Source organism: Natrix helvetica (assembly GCF_964273705.1).
Source record: "Natrix helvetica genome assembly, chromosome: 1".
Classification (NCBI taxonomy): Eukaryota; Metazoa; Chordata; class Lepidosauria; order Squamata; family Natricidae; genus Natrix; species Natrix helvetica.
The window spans coordinates 179,255,253-179,277,616 of record NC_138548.1 but is presented as its reverse complement, the minus strand read 5'-3'; the positions used below and the strand labels follow the sequence as shown (position 1 = coordinate 179,277,616).

At 39.5% G+C, this 22,364-nt stretch overlaps 1 protein-coding gene across 3 annotated transcripts; it reads right to left on the bottom strand.

Moving 5' to 3' along the window:
• Positions 1 to 5,115: 5,115 nt before the first annotated feature.
• LOC309382696 (MOB-like protein phocein) lies at positions 5,116 to 22,237 on the bottom strand. Of its 3 annotated transcripts, XM_081934446.1 has the most exons (9): positions 21,912 to 22,237; positions 19,441 to 19,605; positions 10,964 to 11,026; positions 8,079 to 8,179; positions 7,549 to 7,591; positions 7,286 to 7,372; positions 6,617 to 6,696; positions 6,392 to 6,503; positions 5,116 to 5,502 (listed from the first exon to the last, which is right to left on the bottom strand). In XM_081934446.1, exons 1-9 carry the CDS (start codon positions 21,912 to 21,914, stop codon positions 5,371 to 5,373), a joined length of 786 nt encoding a protein of 261 aa, XP_081790572.1. In that variant the 5' UTR covers positions 21,915 to 22,237; the 3' UTR covers positions 5,116 to 5,370. The 3 variants fall into 3 exon arrangements, with proteins under 3 accessions (XP_081790572.1, XP_081790570.1, XP_081790571.1); XM_081934444.1 differs by lacking the exons at positions 19,441 to 19,605; positions 21,912 to 22,237 and adding an exon at positions 14,588 to 14,891; XM_081934445.1 differs by lacking the exons at positions 5,116 to 5,502; positions 6,392 to 6,503; positions 6,617 to 6,696; ... (2 more) ...; positions 8,079 to 8,179; positions 10,964 to 11,026 and adding exons at positions 16,981 to 17,186; positions 18,244 to 18,333 and having other exon boundaries at positions 21,912 to 22,205.
• Between the last annotated feature and the right edge of the window lie 127 nt (positions 22,238 to 22,364).

Here is a 22,364-nt window from a genome sequence, read left to right as displayed (position 1 = left end):
TTGCTACATGGTCCCAATGGACCTAAGCCGTCCCGTAGAGACGGTGACAGGGAGACAAATCCTTGCTGGTCTCAGGGACATCGCAAAGTCCCTGATTGACCCAAGGGAAGTGCTCCAAGTTGGCGATAAACAGACAGCCCTGTGCTGACAAAGTCGGAGACGGCCCCGGAAAGAATGGCAGCTGAAAGTGAGTCCATCTGGTGAGGCTTTTTTCTTTTTAAAAATGATTGCCCAAAGGAATTTTTTTTAAAAGATAAATTAGTCCTTTAAATAAATAATAAAGCGGCGGAATTTATCTTTATTGGACTGCCTTGGAAAGTTTTTTATTTCTCTTTCTTCCTGTTAACGATGTTTTGTGGATTGAAGTGACTAACGTTTTTTGTTTCTCCTCGTAAGTGAACGGTTTTTTCTCCTATTTTCCGCTGCCTTATTTGTTGGCTGGAACTAAAACCTATTTTATTTCAACAATCTTTCTTACTACTTCTCATCAACTCTTATTAAAGCCTTTTAAATATTATTGCTCTCCATAAGCTTGAGATAAAACAGGAGAATTGAATCTGCCGTTTGGAAGTTAGAACTTGGTTTTTTTTTTCTCTTTGAAACATTGTATCCTTTGTTCTCTCTGTTTCCGATTCCACTGATGCTGTAACGAAGAGCTTCGCAGTCTTGCAGCTTTGGAGTTTAGCAGCTTATCTTGTGTAATTTGATAAGAAGCCTAGCCAAGGGCAGAGTTGTTTTTACAAGTGTCTTTTTTAAAACACTCTGGGCAGGGGAAGGAATTTTTTTTTCTCCTTGCTTTTTTTTAATTTGGAAACATGTATGAGGGAACACCGAGTCTTCAAGTTTTGTTGATTGAAATTCAAAAGTTATCTAAGAGATGGGATAAGAAATTGGATAAACTATTATCTCTTACAATAAAGAATGATGGAGTTGGAGTCCCAAAAATAAAGAAATGAATGAAGATGAAGAAGATAAGGTTAAGAAAACAGATGAATTTAATGATGGAGCAAACTTGGGTGAAAATGGAAGAATATGGGAAAGTGAACTTGATAGGCAGGAGTTCTATCCCTTTTTTCAAGAAACAGAGGGGGGGGGGAGTGATGATAGAACTACGAAGAGAAACTGCTCCAGAAATAGGTTTAATCAAAGACATGTTAATTTTAATATCAATTCAAGGGCAACGAGGTTCTTTGAGAGATCTTTTAAGCAAAAAAGTGCGGAGAGAAGTTTATAAAAACCTTAAAAAGGAACTAATAAGAAGATTGACACAACAACTGGCAAAAGAGACAAGATTCTTTTTTTACTGGAAAGATACAGGTTGATAATGAATGTTGATGATTAAAAATTCAATTAATCTGTGGTGATTAATAGATAGTAACCTTAATACTTTATAGATTTTTCTTAGATTGTTTTCTAAATGTCTATTCGCTAAAAAGTAATACATTATGACAATAATAATGAAATAATAACTTTAATCAGTTAAAATAAAATTGGGATCTGGGGGGGAAATACTTTATGAATGTTATTAATAAATCTTTGTTTAGATTTTGTTATAAAGAAGTAAATCTTTCTTGAGTTTAACGAGATGAGAGGTGATATAAACAGTAAATAATATTTAGTTACCTATAATAATAATGACAATAGTAATGAAATGATTATGACTAGTAAAAGCCATTTGGATATAAATTGCAAATTGGGACCTGGGGGGGGGGGGGAACTTATAAAACTTATTATCAAATCCTTGTTTAGACTATGCATAAAATGTAAGTTTTGGGGGGGAGGGGTCGGATGAGAGAAGATGTGATATACATAATAAATAATTCATAATTAGTTACAATAATAACCAAAGAAATGTTAATGGAAATGTTTAATGATATTTATATGTGTTGGCATTGGTAAAAGCAATTGTATAAAAGCTTTAAATGGTGAATTGGAGGGGGGAAGGGGGGGGAGAAAGGCTTAGATATTTTATCAATTGATTTTTTTTAAAAGAATGTGTTATAAGATGTAATGCTACAGGAGATTTGTTGAGATTGTTAATGAATGCCAGTGGGTGGTTGTGTTTTTGAGTGCAAATGATATCAGATAAAAGCATGTTTAAATAATTTTAGTTAAATGAGAATGGCGGTGTATTGATAGGAAAATACATGAAGATTTTTGATGTAAAATGTACTATTCAATGGGAAGGAAATATAAGTAATAATTACGATGGAAACGCACAAAAACTGTTTGTAACCAATCGACACGCTTTCAACAGGATGTAATGAAGGATGATTCTTTTTTTGTGTTTTTATTTGAAACAATAAAAAAATTAAAAGAAAGAAAGAAATGGGGCTCTTAACTCACTTGAATTCCAGACCCAGGCACACAACCAAGTCTTCGTGGCCTTACAAAAGCCAACAGGGTTGGGGTCATTCTGATCTCTGAAGGAAGACTATTCTAGAAAACAGAGGCTACAGCAGAGAAGGCATGTCTTCTGGTCCCCATCACCTGACATCCCTTAGCTAAGAAAATCTGTAACAGACACAAATTGGACTAGAACAAATTGGACTGGTAAAAACAATTGAGAGAAGACGGTCCCTTAGGTAACCCTTAGGTAACTAAGCCATAAAGGACTTTAAAAATGATGTGGAATGTACAGTATGAGGGATGCAGCCAAAGAGGGCAGCAAAGCATGGACTCTGGTCAGAAGAGGGTAAAAATATCTATAGTAATGTGTTGCTTTAGTTTAGCAAGATTATAATTCTGCACATACAGAAACATCTTACCTCTTTGTAGTAGCAAGCACCAGAATTGAAATATTGGAAATATTAACTACCTATTAATATTCGTATTAGTAGGAATCAAGAGGGTTATTCATTTGACAATGAGTTGTACTAACAATGAAAGTTACTTGTTCTGCTCTTTAGATTGTCTTAAGTTATTAAATCACATGTGCCCTTCGTCTCATTTAGCTCTATGGAAAATTATGGTGGGTCTTATGCATTGCTTCAATGACAATAGAAATCATATTTTGCATTCTTGAATCATCTTCAATATTCACAATTCAAAATTGGTATTACTCAAACTGACCTTAATACACTCCAGTGTAAATGCTTTTGTTTCAGAAATGTACTTTCTTAGCTTTCAAAAGACTTAACATGCTTTCAGCTTAAAGTTTGCTAAACATTTCACCCAACTATTAAGACATCACTCTCATATGTTACAAAAAGAACATAGGACTTAAGTGTGGAGTACCGTATTTTTTTGACATCTGAATGCTCTTAACAAAGGTAGCCATCATTTTGCAGCCCAAATTTTTTTGGAAAAAGAAAATTTTTAATTGCAACCTCTACTTTTTACAAAGTATTTCAAAAGACAAACATAGCTCAGTTTCCCTATAATGCAGAATGTAAGTTAAACCCTCAATATATTTAGCATACAAATTCAATAGTTCACTTAAGCTTAATGAAGTTCTATAGTATCAGGCAGGCACATGTGCACACACATTAGAGGTACTCAAGGCAACAGCATTAAGAAACTTAATTAGTTGTAGGCGATTTACAGAACTTTGATTATAGTGCAGACAAATCAGATTTATTAAGATGAAAATCAGTTTTTCCTCCCAAAGGCATGTATTGGAAGAGGGAGACATGTTAAGATTTTATTGCAGCCTCCAAATTAATGCTTACTGACATTTGTCTGTTAACTAGGGGAGGCTACATTCAAATAAAGAATGCCAACTGCATCTTGTAACCCCTGAAACGTAACTCCTCAATCACTGTTCTAACCAAATTACACATGGGTGTAATAATTGCTGTTGCTAAGAACCATCTGATGTGATGACCCTGTTGACCATTAAAACCATTCCAAAATAGATAATAAAAGCAGTTGAAGAAGCTAAATCTGTCAGTCCAGTGAAGAACTTTCAACTTCCAAGAATATGCCTCTAGCACAGTCTCACTCAAAGTGTCTATCATCTGCTATGAAGTATCCAAGTTTCTTTTAAAAAGATTCCCTTTCTATTAGAGCAGCAATCTTGATACTCTATGGGACCAATTCATAATATCTTACATGCAATTAAGGCAAGAACATTATGTGCTCTGAAGCCAAGTTATGAATAGTAGGAAATAAACTAGTTTGACCACATAAGGGCCAAACAAACCTATTTCAACGAATAGAGGGACATCTTTGATAAGAAAGGATCAGCCTTCAATTCCCAAAAGTTAAAACATCATACCAAACTTGACTGAACAGTGCTAGTGCTTTTAGATTTCTGTATTCATGTACATCCAATGTATAGAAGCCTATTATAATTGTCTTTTAAAAATATTTAGCTCTACAGCACTCAAAATAGTTTAAACTCCATTAAGTTCTTATTGAACTTTAGTGCTAATGCAAATCTTAAGATGATAGGTAAAGAACATACAGTTGGATTGGGGGACATAATTGTGAAATTCATTGACTAGCATACAAAACAGATAATATTCGGGCAATATTTGGATCAATAGAAACCACCTGCAAATGATGGATAAAACTTTTCCAAGTACATGGGACTCGTCCTACAAATGAGTAAGATTATTTTGGCACAATCTGCTGTAGTGTTAACATAAATGTTTAATGCGAGGTATAGTCTGTAAGCAATTACTATAAATATGCACAAGTATAAGCCACAGAGAACTTTACTGTAGGCCAGGAGAAAGCACGCATTGTTTCATCCACTGGCGAGAAGTTCAGCTAGGGAATCTTTGCCTTAAAGGGATTGGACATATAACTATTTGTAGATATGCAGAAGCCTCCATTGATACAGCAAGGCAAGTCCAGAAAGAAACCAAAAGCTCTAGAATATACTTTTGGCAGCATAATAAAAGCTACCATTTGATATTAATACTGCAGTAACAAATATTTCAATACACATGTACTGTAACAGGTTACTTCTATATATGCATACACCCAAAAGCAAAACTAAATAAGGATCGTTTCCATAAAATACAAAAGTTAGAAAGAAATGAAATGGACTTGCAAGCTTCTGAAGTGTCAAACTAAGGCTAAAGTTCCAACTTCATTAGAATGAAAAGCTCAGGTTTCAACTGGACATTGTTTAAAGACTAAGATCCAATGATTGTTTAGCAGCAATTTTACAGAACTGTAAATTCATTTATTAACAGGCAGTATAAACAGATAATTCTAATTTTATTTAAAAACCATGAGTGCCACATTGAATATACAGCTCATGAATAACTTAAAACCATATCCCATATTAAGAGGCAACGCACACAGCATACAAAAAGTATACTAAACAAAGCTCTATGGATACATGATTGAAATTTCTAAAATTATATATACAGTACACAATGTTAATTATGTGTTCATTTCAGTCCCCGATACTCCTCATGCCTCACTTTCACCAGAAACTGAATTCTGCACTTCCTCTTCTAAAATTGGTACGATCAGGTTATCCTTGGACATCAAGTTATATTTCATCACAAATTTGGTAAACCGATGACATAAGAAAGTCTCATTCTAAGGACAGAAAAAAATGTACATGATAATACAGATTAGAAAAGTACATGTTAATACAGATTAAAATTACTCAGGGACAAAAATTCCTTCATGGGGAGCACTAAATTACAGGGGGGAATATGTAGAATATAATTTGTGCTACATTCTGAAGCTTCTCAGGATGTACGATAAAGCCACTTTTGAGATTTTTTTTCCAACTAAAAAAGAAGGAATCACCTGATAAATGACAGAATGCGGAAAAGCAGCTAAGACCACACACCTATATTCATTCAATATACTCTGCTATTGACCCATTTGTTTAATGTCACATTAAAGGCTCAAAAGAACCATATTAAAAAGTATCAATCAAAAATTTACAGAAAAGTATTAGTTTTTAAGATGAAAGTATATTCAGGTTTTACAATCCTTTCTTCCACAATTTTGGTGAAAATGCTTTTATAGCACATCAAACTGAATGCATAAGGTTTTGATAAAGAAACTGCAAGACACACTTACTTTCCCTAGAATTTATGTTCAAATCCCATATCCGGAGCACATTTTGAAACCATAATAATTATACCATGCTGTCATAAAAACAGCAGCAACACTGAGCAGGCATGTACTCCAAACAACCATTCCAAAGATGCCAATATAAAAAATAGCAGACCAGTAAAGCTATTCCACCATTACAATTTCTGGTACTAAAGTAAGGGCACAACCTAAAGGTTTATCCATAAATAAAATCCATGTATTCAGTTGTCCCAGTTAAATGCATTTAAAATTGCCATCTCAAACATTTACAACCCAATCCTGTATGCATCTATTCAGAAGTTAAGCCTTACATAGTTCAATAGAGCATATTCTAAAACCAATAGCTAAAGGGCAATACTCTTTGTAATAAAGCACTTACTTCATATTCATCAAATATTTGACGATGATGAAAATATGCATGTGAAAATATTCTGTAAATCCTACGGCAAACTGATCCTAGTTTAGCTACAGATGATTCCTTTATACTAACCCTGCAAAAAAAAAGATTTTTTTTTGCTGCATTAAATATTCCTGTAATCCTCAATTGACAATACATGAAATTAATACTGAAATAAGGTTTCTATAATTCTGAGAAAATATTTACCTGCTGGGGAAATATTTATTGCTATTCAGAAGACATGCAGCACCATCCAGTGTATGTCTAGTATAGTCAATGGCAGGACACTAGAAATAAATACATGTACTGCATTTACTTTCAAATAATCTAAAACCAAAACATAGCCATGAAATTCACTGGGTGATATTACTACTATAGGCAAAAATGAGGTATTGCCTTGTGCTCCTCAGTTGAGATACGAATGGGAAGAAAATAAATAACAATAAATGCCAAATTGTGATTTGAATTGTGTATTTTTTATAAAATTTAATGTGGTGTTACGTTATAAGGAAAAGTCAATGCTCTCTGCAATTACTCACTTGCAAGCATATAGCAATAGCACTTAGGCTTATATACCGCTTCACAGTGCTTTACGGCCCTCTCTAAGCGGTTTACAGTGTCAGCATATTGCCCCCCCAAACAATCTGGCTCATTTTACCAATTACTGATACAAGTGATGTGGGGTAGGGCATATGCATGGAAACACACCAGAAATTAAGAGAATGTCAACTAATAACTAGAGAATAGCAACTGGTAGATGAACAGAAGTGTAGAACTTTGTTTCTAAACATACTGTTTAGGAAAGTAACATTTGCAGCACAGTAACACAATTAGTAAAACATATTTAATCATTACAGTTCCCATTTTCTGTCTTACCTCTTTGGGAGTTTTATGGGCTGCACAAAGAAAAATCCATTGTTCAGTTGCTGTCATCTGTGTGCATGTGTCTGGGTGGCATTCACTCTATTAAAATAGTTGCACAATAAATATTTGTTGAGCCTTTGTGAAAAATACATTTTGTGCAAATAACATCCTTCCTATCTGATCATTATATATAACTAAAAAACAAAATGCTAAAAAAGTTTAAACTAATTTTTAGAAAGACTCTGAAGTGCCTAAAGAAAAATGAAAAAAATTACCTGAAGTTTAACTGCAAGACCATTTAGCTCCAGACAGAATTGCCTAAAAATTTTAGGAAAAAAAAGTTAAGATCATAACCCTTTTTCTCTCTCATTTGATGTAATTACAAGCCTAGGAAATACCACAAACACAGTAAAATGTTGTTGATTTTTACCTTTGGAAAAAATCATGAAAAAATACCTTAAGTGTTATATGTATCCCTGGCAATTACTATATTGACAGGGGGAGGGGGGAATCTCTTGTAAATATACATCCCACTCAAATTCCATATCCACATGATTAAAAGAAGATCAAGTAAACAAATAAGGCATTTTAAAAGAATCTTTGCCACGTCTACTTAATATACCTATATCCCTTTTCTGAAATGTCTCATCATGAGTCCCAGAAGCAATTAGCAATTTTCTTAATGAGAAAGTATTGCTACCTTCAGTGCTTTTTGTTTACTTAGATTGCAAATGGTGCAAATGAGCACAATTTCTTAAGAACAAACTTTTTTAAAAGAGGAATTTACCTTAAATGTTGCAATTACCTTAAATGTTCATATTTCCAAACACCTTCATCCTGTCCTTCTGGAGGTTCAAGAATTTTATCAATATTTGAACAGTCTGCCCTTATATTTTGTTGGATATACTAGAGAGGGAAATGTTTAAAAATATTTGTTTTATTTATTTATTTATTTATTATTCATATTTATAGACCGCCCCCTCTCCCGAAAGGGACTCGGGGCGGTGTACAGTCACTAAAATACGTTATAAAATACATACAAAACAGTTAAATAATTAAATACGTAGGTGGAGGAGGTTGCAAGACTGTACATAGAATAATAAATATTAAATATAGTATATAGTGTATTAAAAACTTTTTAAAACCCCAAACCCAATTAAAATGAATAAATCCCCGGGAGGTAGAACTAAGAAAGTGCCAGGCCAGCTGATTGAAATAGGTGAGTCTTTAACTTTTGCCGGAAGGAACGGAGGTCGGTGGTAGTTCGAATGTCAGGGGGGAGGTCATTCCAGAGGGTTGGGCCCATCACAGAGAAGGATCTACTCCTAGGTGTCGCCCGCTGGCATTGACTAGCAGACGGCACCAGGAGGAGCCCCTCTCTGTGTGAGCGGATAGGTCGCAGGGACGTGTGTGGTAGGATGCGATCCTGCAGGTAACTAGGTCCACTGCCATGGAGCGCTTTAAAGATGGTGATCAATACCTTGAAACGCACCCGAAAGGCCACAGGTAGCCAGTGCAGCTCGCGCAGGAGAGGTGTTACGTGGGAGTAACGTGTACTTCCCATAATAACCCGCGCGGCTGCGTTCTGAACTAGCTGCAGTCTCCGGACGCGTCCCAAGGGAAGCCCCATGTAGAGAGCATTGCAGTAGTCCAGGCGAGACGTCACCAGCGCATGAGTGACCGTGCGCAGGGCACTCCGGTCCAGTAGGGGGCGCAATTGGCGCACCAGGCGAACCTGGTGGAACGCCCCCCTTGCCACGGCTGCCACATGGTCCTCCATTGACAGCCGGGCATCAAGGAGGACGCCCAAATTGCGCGCCCGCTCCACAGGGGACAATTGTTCGCCCCCTATGGCCAGCGATGGAGTCAGCTGGCTGAACCGAGGCGCCGGTAACCACAGCCACTCGGTCTTGGAGGGGTTGAGTTTAAGTCTGTTGTCCCCCATCCAGACCCCGACGGCTTCCAAACACCGGGACATCACTTCGACAGCCTCGTTGGGGTGGTTTGGGGTTGAAATATACAGCTGAGTATCATCAGCGTAAAGATGGTACTCAACCCCAAAACCACGGATGATCTCACCCAGCGGCTTCACATATGCGTTGAACAGGAGAGGCGAGAGGACCGACCCCTGTGGCACCCCACAAGTGAGTGGCCTCAGGGACGATCTCTGCCCCCCTGTCAACACACATTGCTTCCGGTCGGAGAGGTAGGAGCCGAACCACCGCAAAACGGTGCCTCCGACTCCCATCCCCTCCAACCGGCGCAATAGGATACCATGGTCGATGGTATCAAAAGCCGCCGAGAGGTCTAATAGGACCAGGATAGAGGAGCAACCCCTATCTCTGGCCCTCCAGAGATCATCGACCAACGCGACCAAGGCTGTCTCAGTGCTGTGCCCGGGTCGGAAGCCGGACTGGCGTGGGTCTAGATAGTCGGATTCGTCTAGGTGTCGCGGGAGCTGCTGCGCCACCACATTCTCGACAACCTTCGCCAGAAAGGGGAGGTTGGAGACTGGACGATAGTTAGCTAGCTCCATTGGGTCGAGCGCAGGCCTCTTGAGCAAGGGTCTCACCACCGCCTCTTTCAAGGCGGTTGGTAAGTATCCCTCACTCAGTGAGGCGCTCACCAGGCCCAGGAGCCAGCCTCGTGTCACCTCCCAGGCTCCCAGTACCAGCCAGGAGGGGCACGGGTCCGTTAAACAAGTGGTGGGTCGCAGCCGTCCACGCAGCCTGTCCAAATCCTCGGGGGCAACAGAGTCAAACTCCTCCCAGAATGGTCCCTCAAGACTCGCTGTTGGCGGCTCGTCTGGTCCACTGACGGAGGTCCACCCGCTCCGGATCTGATCGATTTTGTCCTGAAGATATTCCCCAAACTCCTCTGCTCTACCCTGTAAGGGTGTCTCCCGCGCCCCCTGCGATAAGAGGGAGCGAGTCACCCTAAACAGGGCGGCAGGGCGGTTATCCGCGGACGCAATAAGAGCAGCACAATGTCTACGTTTGGCCGCTCTTATTGCCACAAGGTAAGTCCGCAAATAGGCTCTTACCTGTGTTCGGTCAGATTCGGAGCGCGAGGATCTCCACCTGCTCTCTAGACGTCTCCTGTGGCGCTTCATCACCCTGAGCTCCTCAGTGAACCAAGGAGCCCGGGTGGGTCGATGCCGCAGGAGAGGTCGCAACGGCGCAACCCGGTCCAAGGCCCCAGTCGTCGCCCTATTCCAGGCAGTCACTAGGTCCTCGGAACGGGAGCGGGACAAGGCTACAGGTATTGGCCCAAGCTCCGTCAGGAATCTATGAATCACAACATTAATAATAATATATTGTATATGTGTAAAGGTAGCAAAATTTATATTGAACACTTCCCAACTAACCTTTTTACCTGCTCTGCCAAACCCTATTCTCATATTTTGCATCTAAGTTCCAACACAGATAACTTACTAAATGTACAATTTACTTTGACTAAAAACTGTCAGTCCTCTAGCTGAACTTATTAACTACAGGGCAAAAAATAAAACAACAGGCAGCCCAGTAAGCATACACCATTTACATGTTTCTAGTGTAAAAATGATATAATAAGCACTCAACAGCAAAGCTAGGTAAAACTATATCATTAATGAAATCTAATCCATTATAAATCCATAATTGTCAAAAAGTAAATGAACAGACTATCAAGATATAGTTAAATGCTAGGTACCTGTTGAACTGCCAATGTGCTATCCATCTCTTCAAATGATTCATCAGGCCAATTATAAAAATCCTAAAATAAAATAAAAAAGAACAGAAAGACTGATGCACAACAAAATCAAGTCTTAAAAATACTCAGGTTTATAACAGCACTTGGTTTTCCTTTTAAAAGAACAGGCACAATCACCTTCTGGTCTGAATGTTATTCTAATACCAGAAATATCTAGCAGTACTATGTATTATAAGTGCTTTTTATGAAACAAAATCTCTTTAGAATGACATCCCCAATCCTACCATCTCTTTTATATATTTCTATTACTAGCCAATACAATGCAAATAGTTAAAGTTGGAGTCTTATAATATATACCCGAATCAGTACAATGTATGAGTTAGAGAATTATAATAGTGCAGGCCTACAAGTTTAACACAATGCAAAATTTATTGAATCTTACAATTGTTATTAAAGCAGTTAAACTACTAGACTCCATGTAGCATTAATGATATATTAAGGGAGGTGTTGAAACATAATAAAAAGGCCCAGGTATCTTTGCCTATCACCAAAGTGTATTTAAGAGTTTTGCAACTTTTAAAAAAATTAGCATACTTTTATTATACTAGTATAAGTAACTCAAGGTGATGAATGTATCCATTCCTTTATCCTTCTAATTTTCCCACAACAGCCTTGTGAATTGGGTTGGGCTGAAAGAGAGTGTGCGGCTGGCTCAAAGTCACCCAACTGGCTTTCATGCCTAAGGTGGGACTAAAACTCAGTCTCCTGGTTTCTAAGTCAGCACCTACATCAAATTGGTTGTCAATTTACCAACTCGCAGTTGTACACTTATGCATATTTAAGCTGAGGTAAATAACCAGTAAACTAATATAGCATGATGTACATTATTAAAATTGTTAAAATGTAATACAAAGATAGGAAGAATAGCAAAATCATTTTTTCTATAACACTCATGTAAGACTGTGTAAGGAGCCACTGTTATTCATATGGACAGAAAGTTAGGCAATAGTAGGCATTTTTCTATTCCATGTGGAAATTTTAGCTGTGTGTGTATATGTTAAATGCTTCTGAAACAAAATTTAAGAGCAATAGGGCTTAACTGTAATTGCTGTATTGGTTATTCTAAACAATTAATTCACTGCACTGTATTTTGGGATGCATTAGAGATATTTTCAAGAATAAAATATCAAGCTTTTTTACAATTAAAATTATATATGAATATATTTCACAAATACATTATATGCACTTTAACAACCCATGGCATCTTACATAAGTTTTATCAGAATTCCCCAAGCTATTGTGAGGATAACCTAACAACTTGTTTACTAAAAATTATAAATCTGTAAGTTTAATAGGAACATACAAGAAAAGCCAAATTATCAGAGCCAATCTACCATCATGTTTCCATTTAGAGAATATTTATACAGGCTGCAGGAAATAGATGGGAAAATAACCAATTTTTTTGCCTCAGGATCTGTTTTTGCTTTACAATATCTGAAAAATCATCTTAAAATATTACATGTTAATTTATACATTTTCTCCAACTATTTTGTATTAATAGAAGCTAAGACTAATAGATTGAAAATAAAAACAAGATCTTCCAGACATGCACTGTACAAATAGCATGTAAGGTGAATACATACACACACACACACACACACATATGTGCACACACATATTTTATATTTGTTTCAAAGAGAAAAATCAGAGATATCACTAAGTATTAATTTTTTTAAAATTCTAAGTGCTTCAAGATGACAATTTCAATTGAGTTATAATATAGAATGTAATCAAAGACTAATTACTGTAGAGATTTTATTGTGACCTTGAAAACCATTTTGTTGAATCTAGTTTCTAATCTAAAACAACCTCCCATTATTTCTGTCTACCAAATAAGGCATTTTATTATACAGAACAATTCCAAGAAAAGAATTACAGTAGTATCTTCTTAGTATCTTTCGTAGTAGAAAAACTCGTTTGATAGCAAAAGAGGAGCCTGAGTGACATACATATTCTATTCATTATAAACTAGTCTCAAGAAAGCAAGATGGTATCAGATGTATAGAAATCAAACACAGGTAGTCCTCAACTTATGACCATAATTGAGTCCAAAATTTCTGTTGCTAAGCAACAGTTATGTGAGTTTCACCCCATTTTACAATATTTCTTGCCACAGTTGTTAATTTAGTAAAACAGCTGTTAAGTGAATCTGGCTTCCCAGTTGAATTTGCTTATCACAAAATTGCAAAAGGTGATCACATGATACTGGGGCACTGCAATTATCATAAATGAGTCGGTTGCCAAGCATCTGAATTTTGATCATGGAGATTCTGCAATAGTCATAAGTGTGAAAAATGGTCATGTCGCTTTTTTCAGTGCCATCTAATTTCAGTCACTAAATGAACTAGTCTAGGCCCTTCAAAGAGAATTTCTAGTTCTAGGCAGCAAAGTCAGTTTCTGACAGCTATAGTTCCAAATGTTAATCAAGTTCATAACATCTGCAGTAAGCAAGCTGCCAGTGGAAGAAGGTAGGAGAGGAGCAAGGGAAATCAAGTAAACCCACAGCCTGCACCTAAACCCCTTTCAGGTTTTCAATAAAAATTCCAAAGCTTCCAAAACAGAAATTTGAAGAACAACTTCCAAAAAGGGAGAATCAAACAACTTATAACAAGAATAACTGGCTACGACAGCATTGAATTATTGGAGAAAAGGTGGTTCGTATCATCATGGGGCAAAAAAAATAAGCCCTTCCCAGCCTCAGCAATCCCAAAAGCACTAATTCTGAACAGGAAAGGACAAACGATTTCCAATACAGCCCATTTCTTCTGTGGGAAGATAGGAAAACGTTGTTTCAGAATCCCTTTGGCACCTTATTACACACCCTGCAACATTCATCCACACCCAGGTTCCAAGGCCACTTTATGCAGTCAACTTCCGCCTTTCCCTGCTTTATAGTCACGGCTCCGGCCTTTTCCTTACACCTTCCTCCTCCTCCTCCTCCAATCTCCCCCGCCCGTTTCCCCTGCAGACCCACTCCTTCGGGGGCGGATGAGAGGGGGAGGCGCCCCGACCTTCTTTCCAAGGCTTTTCACGTTTTTCAACGGTCTGGAAGAAGCTAGGCTAATTTCCAATTCCAGAGTGAAATCGCTTTTTAGCGGTTGATGCAAGGAGGGAGGGAGAAGGAACTACATAAAACACCCGAATCCCCCCAAGGGCTTCGGGCCCAGTGAGGAGTTTCTAACCCCGAAGAGAGAGGGGGTTGTCAGTCCCCTCCCTCCCACACATACACACACCTGCGAGGAAGCTGCATTGACTAACCTTTTCTCGCCCTGCCTTCCGTTCCCACACCGGGCCCTGCTAGCCATAGCGGGGAGGGACCCTTTTTGCCCTTTCCATCTCCCGGCGGCGCCCCCCCCCCCGCCCCTGCCCTCCTGGTCCAGAGCGAGCAGAACGGCCGTCTTCCTGGGAGGAGGGGGGGTACAAGTAGGCCTCCGCCACCACCAGCTGCTTCCCTCCCGTCCCGTCCCGCGGCAATACCTTGGCCGTCTCTTCGCCGCAACCGCGGTCCCCCACGCCCCTGCCCCCTAAGCGTTCCGAGGCCTTGCGGGAGGACGACGGGCTTACCTGGGCCTTGGTGCCCGGCCTGTTCCGCCTTAGCACAGCCGTCCCCTCCGCCATGACCATAGTGACAGCGAGCGGCGCCAGGACCCGGATGCGGCGGCGGCAGCAGCAGCTACCCAACAGGCGGGGAGGGGAAAGAGAAAAAAAAGAGGCGGAAGACGCGCGGAAAGACGCGAGACGACGACGAGGCCGACTTCCCCCGAGGGGCGGGGAAGGAGGAGAGGGGCAGAAGAGCCCGCGGGGATTCGGAGAACTACGTAGCGTCCTACATCACAGGGGCGGGGCTATGGTGTGGGACGGATAGAGCGGGCGCTGCGGAGAAAACAGCGCCCTCTAGCTCGGGAGGAGACAAAGCTCAGCGGAATAAGTAAAGGAAGGAGCCGAATACAGGACGCAAACGACACCGGAAGGGGCGGGGAAAGCTGAACTGAAAGGCGAGAGGGAGGGAGGGTAGTGGCGGTTGCGTTGAGAGCTTGTCGGAGCGGGAGAAGTTTTGAGTGCTTTTCGAAAAGAGGGCGGGGCATCTCCTGTGGGAGATGTTTCGGCGGAACTGTGGCGCCTCCGGACGTGTCTGTCGTTACGCACGCGCGCGGGGCTCCTTGAAACTGGGGAAATTCGCTCGAGTCAGGGGTCTCTTCCTCGGCTGGCAGCCGCAGAAAAAAAGACGCCCTGATCAGACTGGTGCTCTCCTCGCTACTCTCCAGGCGGCCCGCTTATCGGCCGGAGATGCGGAGCGCTTGAGCCCTTCTCCCTCTGAGGGGGAAACAGTCGTTTCGTGTTTTGAACGGAGAGCAACCAAGTGCGCGAATAGTAAGCCTTTATACCAGATATCTTCAACCGTGGCAACTTTAAGACTTGTGGACTTCAACTCCCAGAATTCTGGCTGGAGAATTCTGGGAGTTGAAGTCCACAAGTCTTAAAGTTGTCAAGTTTGAAGATCTCTGCCTTATACAGATGGCCATTTACTGTTACTTCTGTGTGACAATGACGAGTTCAGAAAAGCTCGCTCCAAGTTAGCCGACCTTGCCCCGAAGGACGAGATTTTACAGCCCTTTGAAAGCCCCATGGAGAGAGCCGGGTGAAAGTGCTCCGGGGCAGCTGTTCCACAGGAGGGGCTCGCGAAGAAAGCCTGGCTGCGGATTCCCTGTAGATGGCATCCCTCCAGTGGCTGATGGGCCATTTGCAAGCCCCAGGCCGTTCCTCCAGCGTGGGCCTTGCTTGATTGAAAAGATGGCTGGGAGGAGAAATGAGCTTGCCTATACAGAGAAGCTCTGCAAGGGCCTTAGCACCCATCTTCTCCAGCACACAAGTGGTCCTCCAGGTCAGCTGGCAGACAGATGCTCCTTATTCTGCTGAGTGTCACCTCCAAAATATTTATTAAATTTTTACACTGCCTGTCTCACCATTTTGGAGATTCAGAAGCCAGTAATGTATTGCTCAAGCAAGATATTTGCAATTTCAAGTATATGGCAATTATAAAAGGGTGTTTTTTAAAAAAAAAATGCTTTGGGGTAAATCTGGAATGTAAATACTTCAATACTTTACTATTTCTTTTTGACTACAAATTCCCTGTGAAATTGAACTAGAACTAAGGTAATCAAAGAATTAGTCTTACATTTTTCACAAGGACAGTTGTGCAGTGAGTTTTCTATTTCAGCTGTTACTAAGAAAATATGAACACTGATTTGCATTAAGAAAGCCCTTGTAAACACCTAAATGAGTGTAATTTTAATCAAGGCTTCAATTTTAAATTGACTTTTGTTGTTTTTTTCCGGGAGGTAGTTTTAGGAAGGAGAGAGAATATGAAAGTTATGTTTCAACTACTTTTGTGGGAGAGAATGCAGAATCTGCCTTCCATCACAAGCCTTGGAAAATTATCTTCATGGTTCAAGCCATGTTATTCCTTGTGAATGAAAGGTGTGTTCATTACGTATTTAGATCACTTAGTAATAGGACAGAGCTATCTGAGCGACTCCCTATCTCTAGTCATTTCTACCATCTGGTACATTCCAGCAGAATAGCTGTGCTTCAAGTTCCCTCAAACATTGTCATCTTATGGGATCAAGGAAGGATGCCTTCCCTGTTGCTATCATTGTACTTGTGGAATAGGATCCCCCCCAGTAATATGAATGCCTATTCTTCTGGTGTTCCAGAAGTTCATTAAGATCTGGCTTCCTCTCAGACCCTACATGGAGCTGGGTATTTGTGAAGCTCCTATGGTATCATATTTTATTATGATAGCTTTTAATCAGGACCAACATTTTGTTTCAAGCTTTTAACTATTCTAATTGTTTCTGTATAAGGTGCCCAGAGCTTTTGGGAAGTCATAATAAATTTAAAAAATAAATGTAACAAGTGCTAAATCAACACCATAATAAACATATTAGCAATAAATATTTTCACTATACAGATAGGTTTTATTTCAAGGTCACAATACCATTTGAGAAATGTTGCATTTATTAAGAAAATAATTATTTACATGATGGAACAAAAGCATGTGAGCACTTTTTGTGGAATGACAACTTCATGATAATGCCATAGTATGAACTTCTCAGTCAATATATTTTCCAAGAATATCACCATCTCTAAATATGAAATAGTCCTGCAAATAGAGAATATAAATTAGCATTTACAAAAAACAAAAGGTTACTAGTTCAGAAGTCAAGGCAATTAAATTGTTCCAGCAGAGATGGATTTACGAGCACACAGTGAGATTAGTGCTCTGCAAACAGTGAGGCAAGGACATGTCCTTTACATTGTTATTTCTTTGAAAACTGGGGAGAGAAGAGATAATTGAAACTAATTTCCCTTAAGATAACCTTCAACTGGAGTGAAATATTCCAATTTAAAGCAGACTAAATTACAAGTCCTAGCTGCACTTTTACTGCATACAAACTACTTTAAATACTAAAGTAAACACAAATCTAGATTATATGTCCCTTTGTTTAGTACTTTTTTCAGTTTTGCTTTCCTCTGCCTTTTGCACAAAAGGTTCCTTCTATGAAGAATGGGGATGAAAGTGGGGTCGTGCAAAGAGTTGCAGGGACTAGTTGGAGGGAGCAGGCCCAAAGGTTGTGAGGACACTAAGAAGCAAGGGAAGTGAAGCAAGGAGTGTTTGGGGCTGCATTAGGTCTCCCCCACCTGGAGCCCTGTGTTCCACTTTGTGATTTACGCTGTTTAATGACCAATCAGGGAGACCAGGGTGTGGAAGTCTTTAAGCAAGGCCATCTCATTTAGTGGCCACCACATGAAACTGGGCAGGTTCCATTATAATCTCCATTATGGAGACATGCTTTCTAAATCCAAAAATACTAGATTACAAGATGCCTTCATGATCAGATCTAAAATTTTGCTTAAATACAGGATTGAGATGCATTCAAAATGTATGTTTACTCTAGACTTCATGTCTGAACAAAGCAGAAACTAAAAATGCAATATTTTAATAAGGAAAAAGGACAAGCATTTTAGAAATATGAATATTTGCAGCTAAGGACTAGTCAGATAGAAATGGGCACAAAGTTGAACACAAAAGCTTGGAATGTCAGGTATTTGAAGACTTGCCATGCTAGCTCTAAAGAAGTTATGTCTATGCAAACATAATTACTTTTTTAAAATTAAGCTGTGGAATTGAAAGAATGAACATTTAATGTAAAACTAACCTTATCATCCAGTATAATTTTTGTACCCCCGTACTCAGGTAGTAGAACCTTCTCACCAACTTTTACACTAACTGGTTGAGTGTTTCCATCCTAAAGGGAAGAATGTGAATTGTAAACATTACAGTACACTATGAACTATTTTGTGGTGAGAATACATTTTAAATTCAAAGTTGCAAAATCAAATGAAAAACAGTTCCGAGACATGGTTCCGTTTCTCATCTTGAGAGAGAAGTATGTAAGTACTATAAACCAAATCTACCTCAGTGAATTTCATTTTGTATTATCAAACATAGGCAATTTTAGATGATGTAACTGCATCGAAGTAAACTTTTTTGCATTTGAATGTTCCCCCCACGAGGCTTGCTGATAAATATTGAAGGACAATTAATCAATGATGTTTCTATTAGGGATATGTGGAATATATCCATGGAGCTTAAGTGTTCCAGGATAAGAAGGAACAGGAAAGAAGGGTTACGAGGGGTTAGAGATGGTGAAAAAGGCATGAGCCCAAATGAATATGTCATATCTGAATTCAAGTTGATGATTAAGGAAAGGGTAAGAAAAGCAACAAGGAAAATGGGTGAATAGGCTGAGCACAGGACAGTGAAGCAGAAAAGGGGTGATATGCATTTGCTTTATATCACTTGCTCCTTAAAAATCAAAGTCCAGTCAAACCTCTGAAATGATGTGTATGATCCAAGTACATTCATCTTGCCAAACCCTTAGTTTGTATTCAATGAGCGGAAGAAACCAAGGGTATAATTGAAAAAATCCAGAGAAAAAGCTATTTAAATTACCTGTATGTCTTTTTAACCACCCCATTTCATGATAAAGCGAGTTGTAATATTTACTGGATTTCTTAAAAAGGAACATATGTACTTGGAGAACATATGTACTTCAGAGCACACTGAATCTGGCCAAACATTCTGGATGGGTAGAAATAATTAGAGAATGGTGATTTTTCAAATCACCATGCTCTATGGAATGAAGGGCCTTACAGATAAATTAGACAATCCATGCTCCTTTGGATCATCACCAAACAAGTTTTTTTTTTTACTTAAACAAAGATATAGAATGACCATGGGTGGGTAAAACCGCAACAGGAATGCAATTTCTGACTAACTACAGATATCCCCATTGAACTCCTCTGAAAAGTTATGAAAAAAAGCTAATTATAATTACTAAATTCCTACTTACCTTGCTTTTTGAACCCGATCCAACTGCCATAACAGTGGCTTGTAGCACCTTTCCTTGAGATTTTTCTGGAATCATGATTCCTCCTTTAGTTACTGTCTCAGCTGCACATCTTTCAACCAGTACTCGGTCAAAAAGAGGGAGAAATTTTTTAAATGCCTGTGCTGCCTGTTAAAAACAAAACCAGAAATCATCATGAAGCCATAGCAAAAATAATTTGTCACCTATAAGATAATTTACAGCTTCTATAGCTTGTATGGAATATGAAATACATTAAGAGCTCTGGGGAAAAAAACTGATGCTGAAATTATAGTTAAACCAATCTGGCTTCCCCATTGACTATGCATATCAGAAGGTCGCAAAAGATGGCCAGATTACCTGGGACGCTGTAACCATCATGAATATGAGCCAGTGGCTAAGCGGCTGAATTTTGATCATGTGACCATGAGGATGCAGCAGTAGTCATTAAGTGTGAAGAAATGGTCATAAGTCATTTTTCAGTACTTCATAACTTTGTGTCGCTAAGCAAATGAGTATCACTAAGTATCTTATTCTCTCCCCCAACTTTTCCTTGTCTGATCTATACAATTCTCCAATCTTCTGCAAAGGGGAAGAACAGAGAAATTGATCTTTGGCCACTCCAATGACAAATGGAAAGAAATGTGAGTTAATAATAAAACGTCTGAAGAAAATAATTAACTGCAAGAAAATTTTAAGTTAACATTCAACAGTTCAAGCATAGTGAACTTTGGATGGCATTTGGAAGGCTTGGCTACCACCGGTATTTTAGTGTGATTTTTAAAAATTCTGTAAGTGCTTTATTCAGCTCAGTTAAATGCATCAAATCAGTTGAGTGCAAATTCATACTACCAGCTGTAAATTATCATGCAATAAATATATATAGTTAAGTAAAAACCGTTATGCAATTTACTTGCACAAATAGTAAATGATTTCAAACAGTAACCACTTGTTTTAGTTAAATAAAAACAAAAGGAATCAAAAGGAAGTTAGTCAATTCATGTAGGATGTTTGTTTCAATACATTCTATCTGATTCTAGAGCTACCCAGATTATGGCATGGATGATGGCAGAAATTACTAGAAGATTCTTCTAGTGTACTCTAGACTCCTCTAGAGGCCACTGTTGCACCAGCAGAAGTAAACTGAGCACCCCCCTCATATAGGAAAATATGCATGGCATGCAAGTAACTGAAAACGGATATAATGCTTGTAATATATCTTTTTTCTATGGGCTTTTCAGCAAAGTCTGCAAAACAGACATCCACAAACAACAAACACTTCCAAATACATCCATGGGTGCCTTCAAGAGGGCTCAAAACAATTTATCAATTCTGTTTTGAAGTAAGATTTCTTTTGCACCAAAAGAGATGAGAAAGGAAATTAAACATGAACAGAACAGCAGGAAGGGATTTTTTCCTCCACTAAAACATTTCCAGCCCAAAGATAATTAAATTCTATTTCCCGTGGAAACCAATTTTAAGCAGCATTTACGCGTGTTTTTTTTTAAATGAAGCCTCTTTCCTAGGTCTACCCATTCTCTCTGTGACCTTTATGTCTTTAAATGGGCGTTAACTATTACAGCTTCCCTTCACAAAGCATGGGAGCTGGCTACACTTCAGATAAATTTCACACAGCAACCTTCTTACACAATTTTGTAGTTACAAAAGTTCACAAAATTTCAAATAAGAACCACACATACACTCATTTGCCTGGCACCGTCCCCCTGAATTCGGTGGGACATTCATTTCAACAAGAACTGGCTGCAGATACGCTATATGCAAACATGCCTGTTTTAAAATCCAGCGTGAACAGAATAAAGCTTTTAGGATGATGCCTCGGTTTTAGCAAAAATATTAAATAAAAGGGAAAAAATCCCAACTAGACTTATTTTTGAATGAATAATCCCATCGCAGAGTGCATAGTAATGTTCTCAGATGCAAAATAAATTTTGGGCAATTCATGCATAACTTTTTTAGAAGTTAAGTAACATCTCAGTTCTGCCTGGTAACCCAGAGTTGATTTATGGCGAATATTATTTATAGCGAATATTATTAGAGAGAGGTCTTAATCAAGAGCAATACCGCTTTCAAACAATAGAGGAAGACAAAGACACGTGCAAAACCTTTCCTCCACATAATCTCCCAAATATTTCGCATCTAAGTCTTCCCATTTCTGCATTATCGCTTGTTTTAACGCAAATCAAAAGTTTATCCAGCATCTCTTATAGGATCCAGCCAACGGATTCCGAAGAACCAGAGGGCAGGAATAACCTTCCGGTGTCCTCTACCCTTAGGTAGAAGTCTACAGTGGACAGAAGACACAGGGTGGAGCTCATGGAGACCCGCATCATGCAAGGCCAAAAAAGGGTCTCAAGGTTCGTTTCCTTCCACTTTCCTCGCTTCTTTCCTCCACGGGTGGCGAAAGGTTGAGCGGCAGAAGCCCGTCAATCACTCACCATGCCGGCTGCTTCCAACGCTTTCCTTTCTGGGTTCCTGCCGCTGCCCTGGCGTGCGCTCCCCCTACTCTCGGCGGCCAACGCACACGTGAAAGGGTCAGGGAATGCGCATGCGCCTGCCACACCCACTCAAGGGGGAAACTGCTTCCCGTGCCATCAGGCGGGAGAAACGCTCGGCTTTCCTTTCAAACGCTGCTTTTTACATTTCTCCTCGTTCCCCCACGCGGTGTAAATTCCTTCACTGTTTCACTCCCGAGTCTCACTCTCCCTGAATTCGGTGTTTTACCACCTGAACAAGGCGAGACATGCCCGGAAGTGATGTAACCCTGAGCACGACCTTTGGTGAGCATGGGCATTCCAGAAAATTCTGGAAGTACGGAGCCCGGGAACCTGTATAACCAGTCAGTCATGCAGCCTTGGGAGGACTGGGCCAATCAACGCAGGCGGCTCGTT

Excerpts from the sequence above, each read along its gene's own strand:
- LOC309382696 (XM_081934446.1), bottom strand. Across the intron at positions 11,027-19,440 it reads GATCGGGTTCAAAAAGCAAG|GATTTTTATAATTGGCCTGA; the intron begins GTAAGTAGGAAT and ends ATTTTATTTTAG. Across the intron at positions 8,180-10,963 it reads GCACATTGGCAGTTCAACAG|TATATCCAACAAAATATAAG; the intron begins GTACCTAGCATT and ends TTCCCTCTCTAG.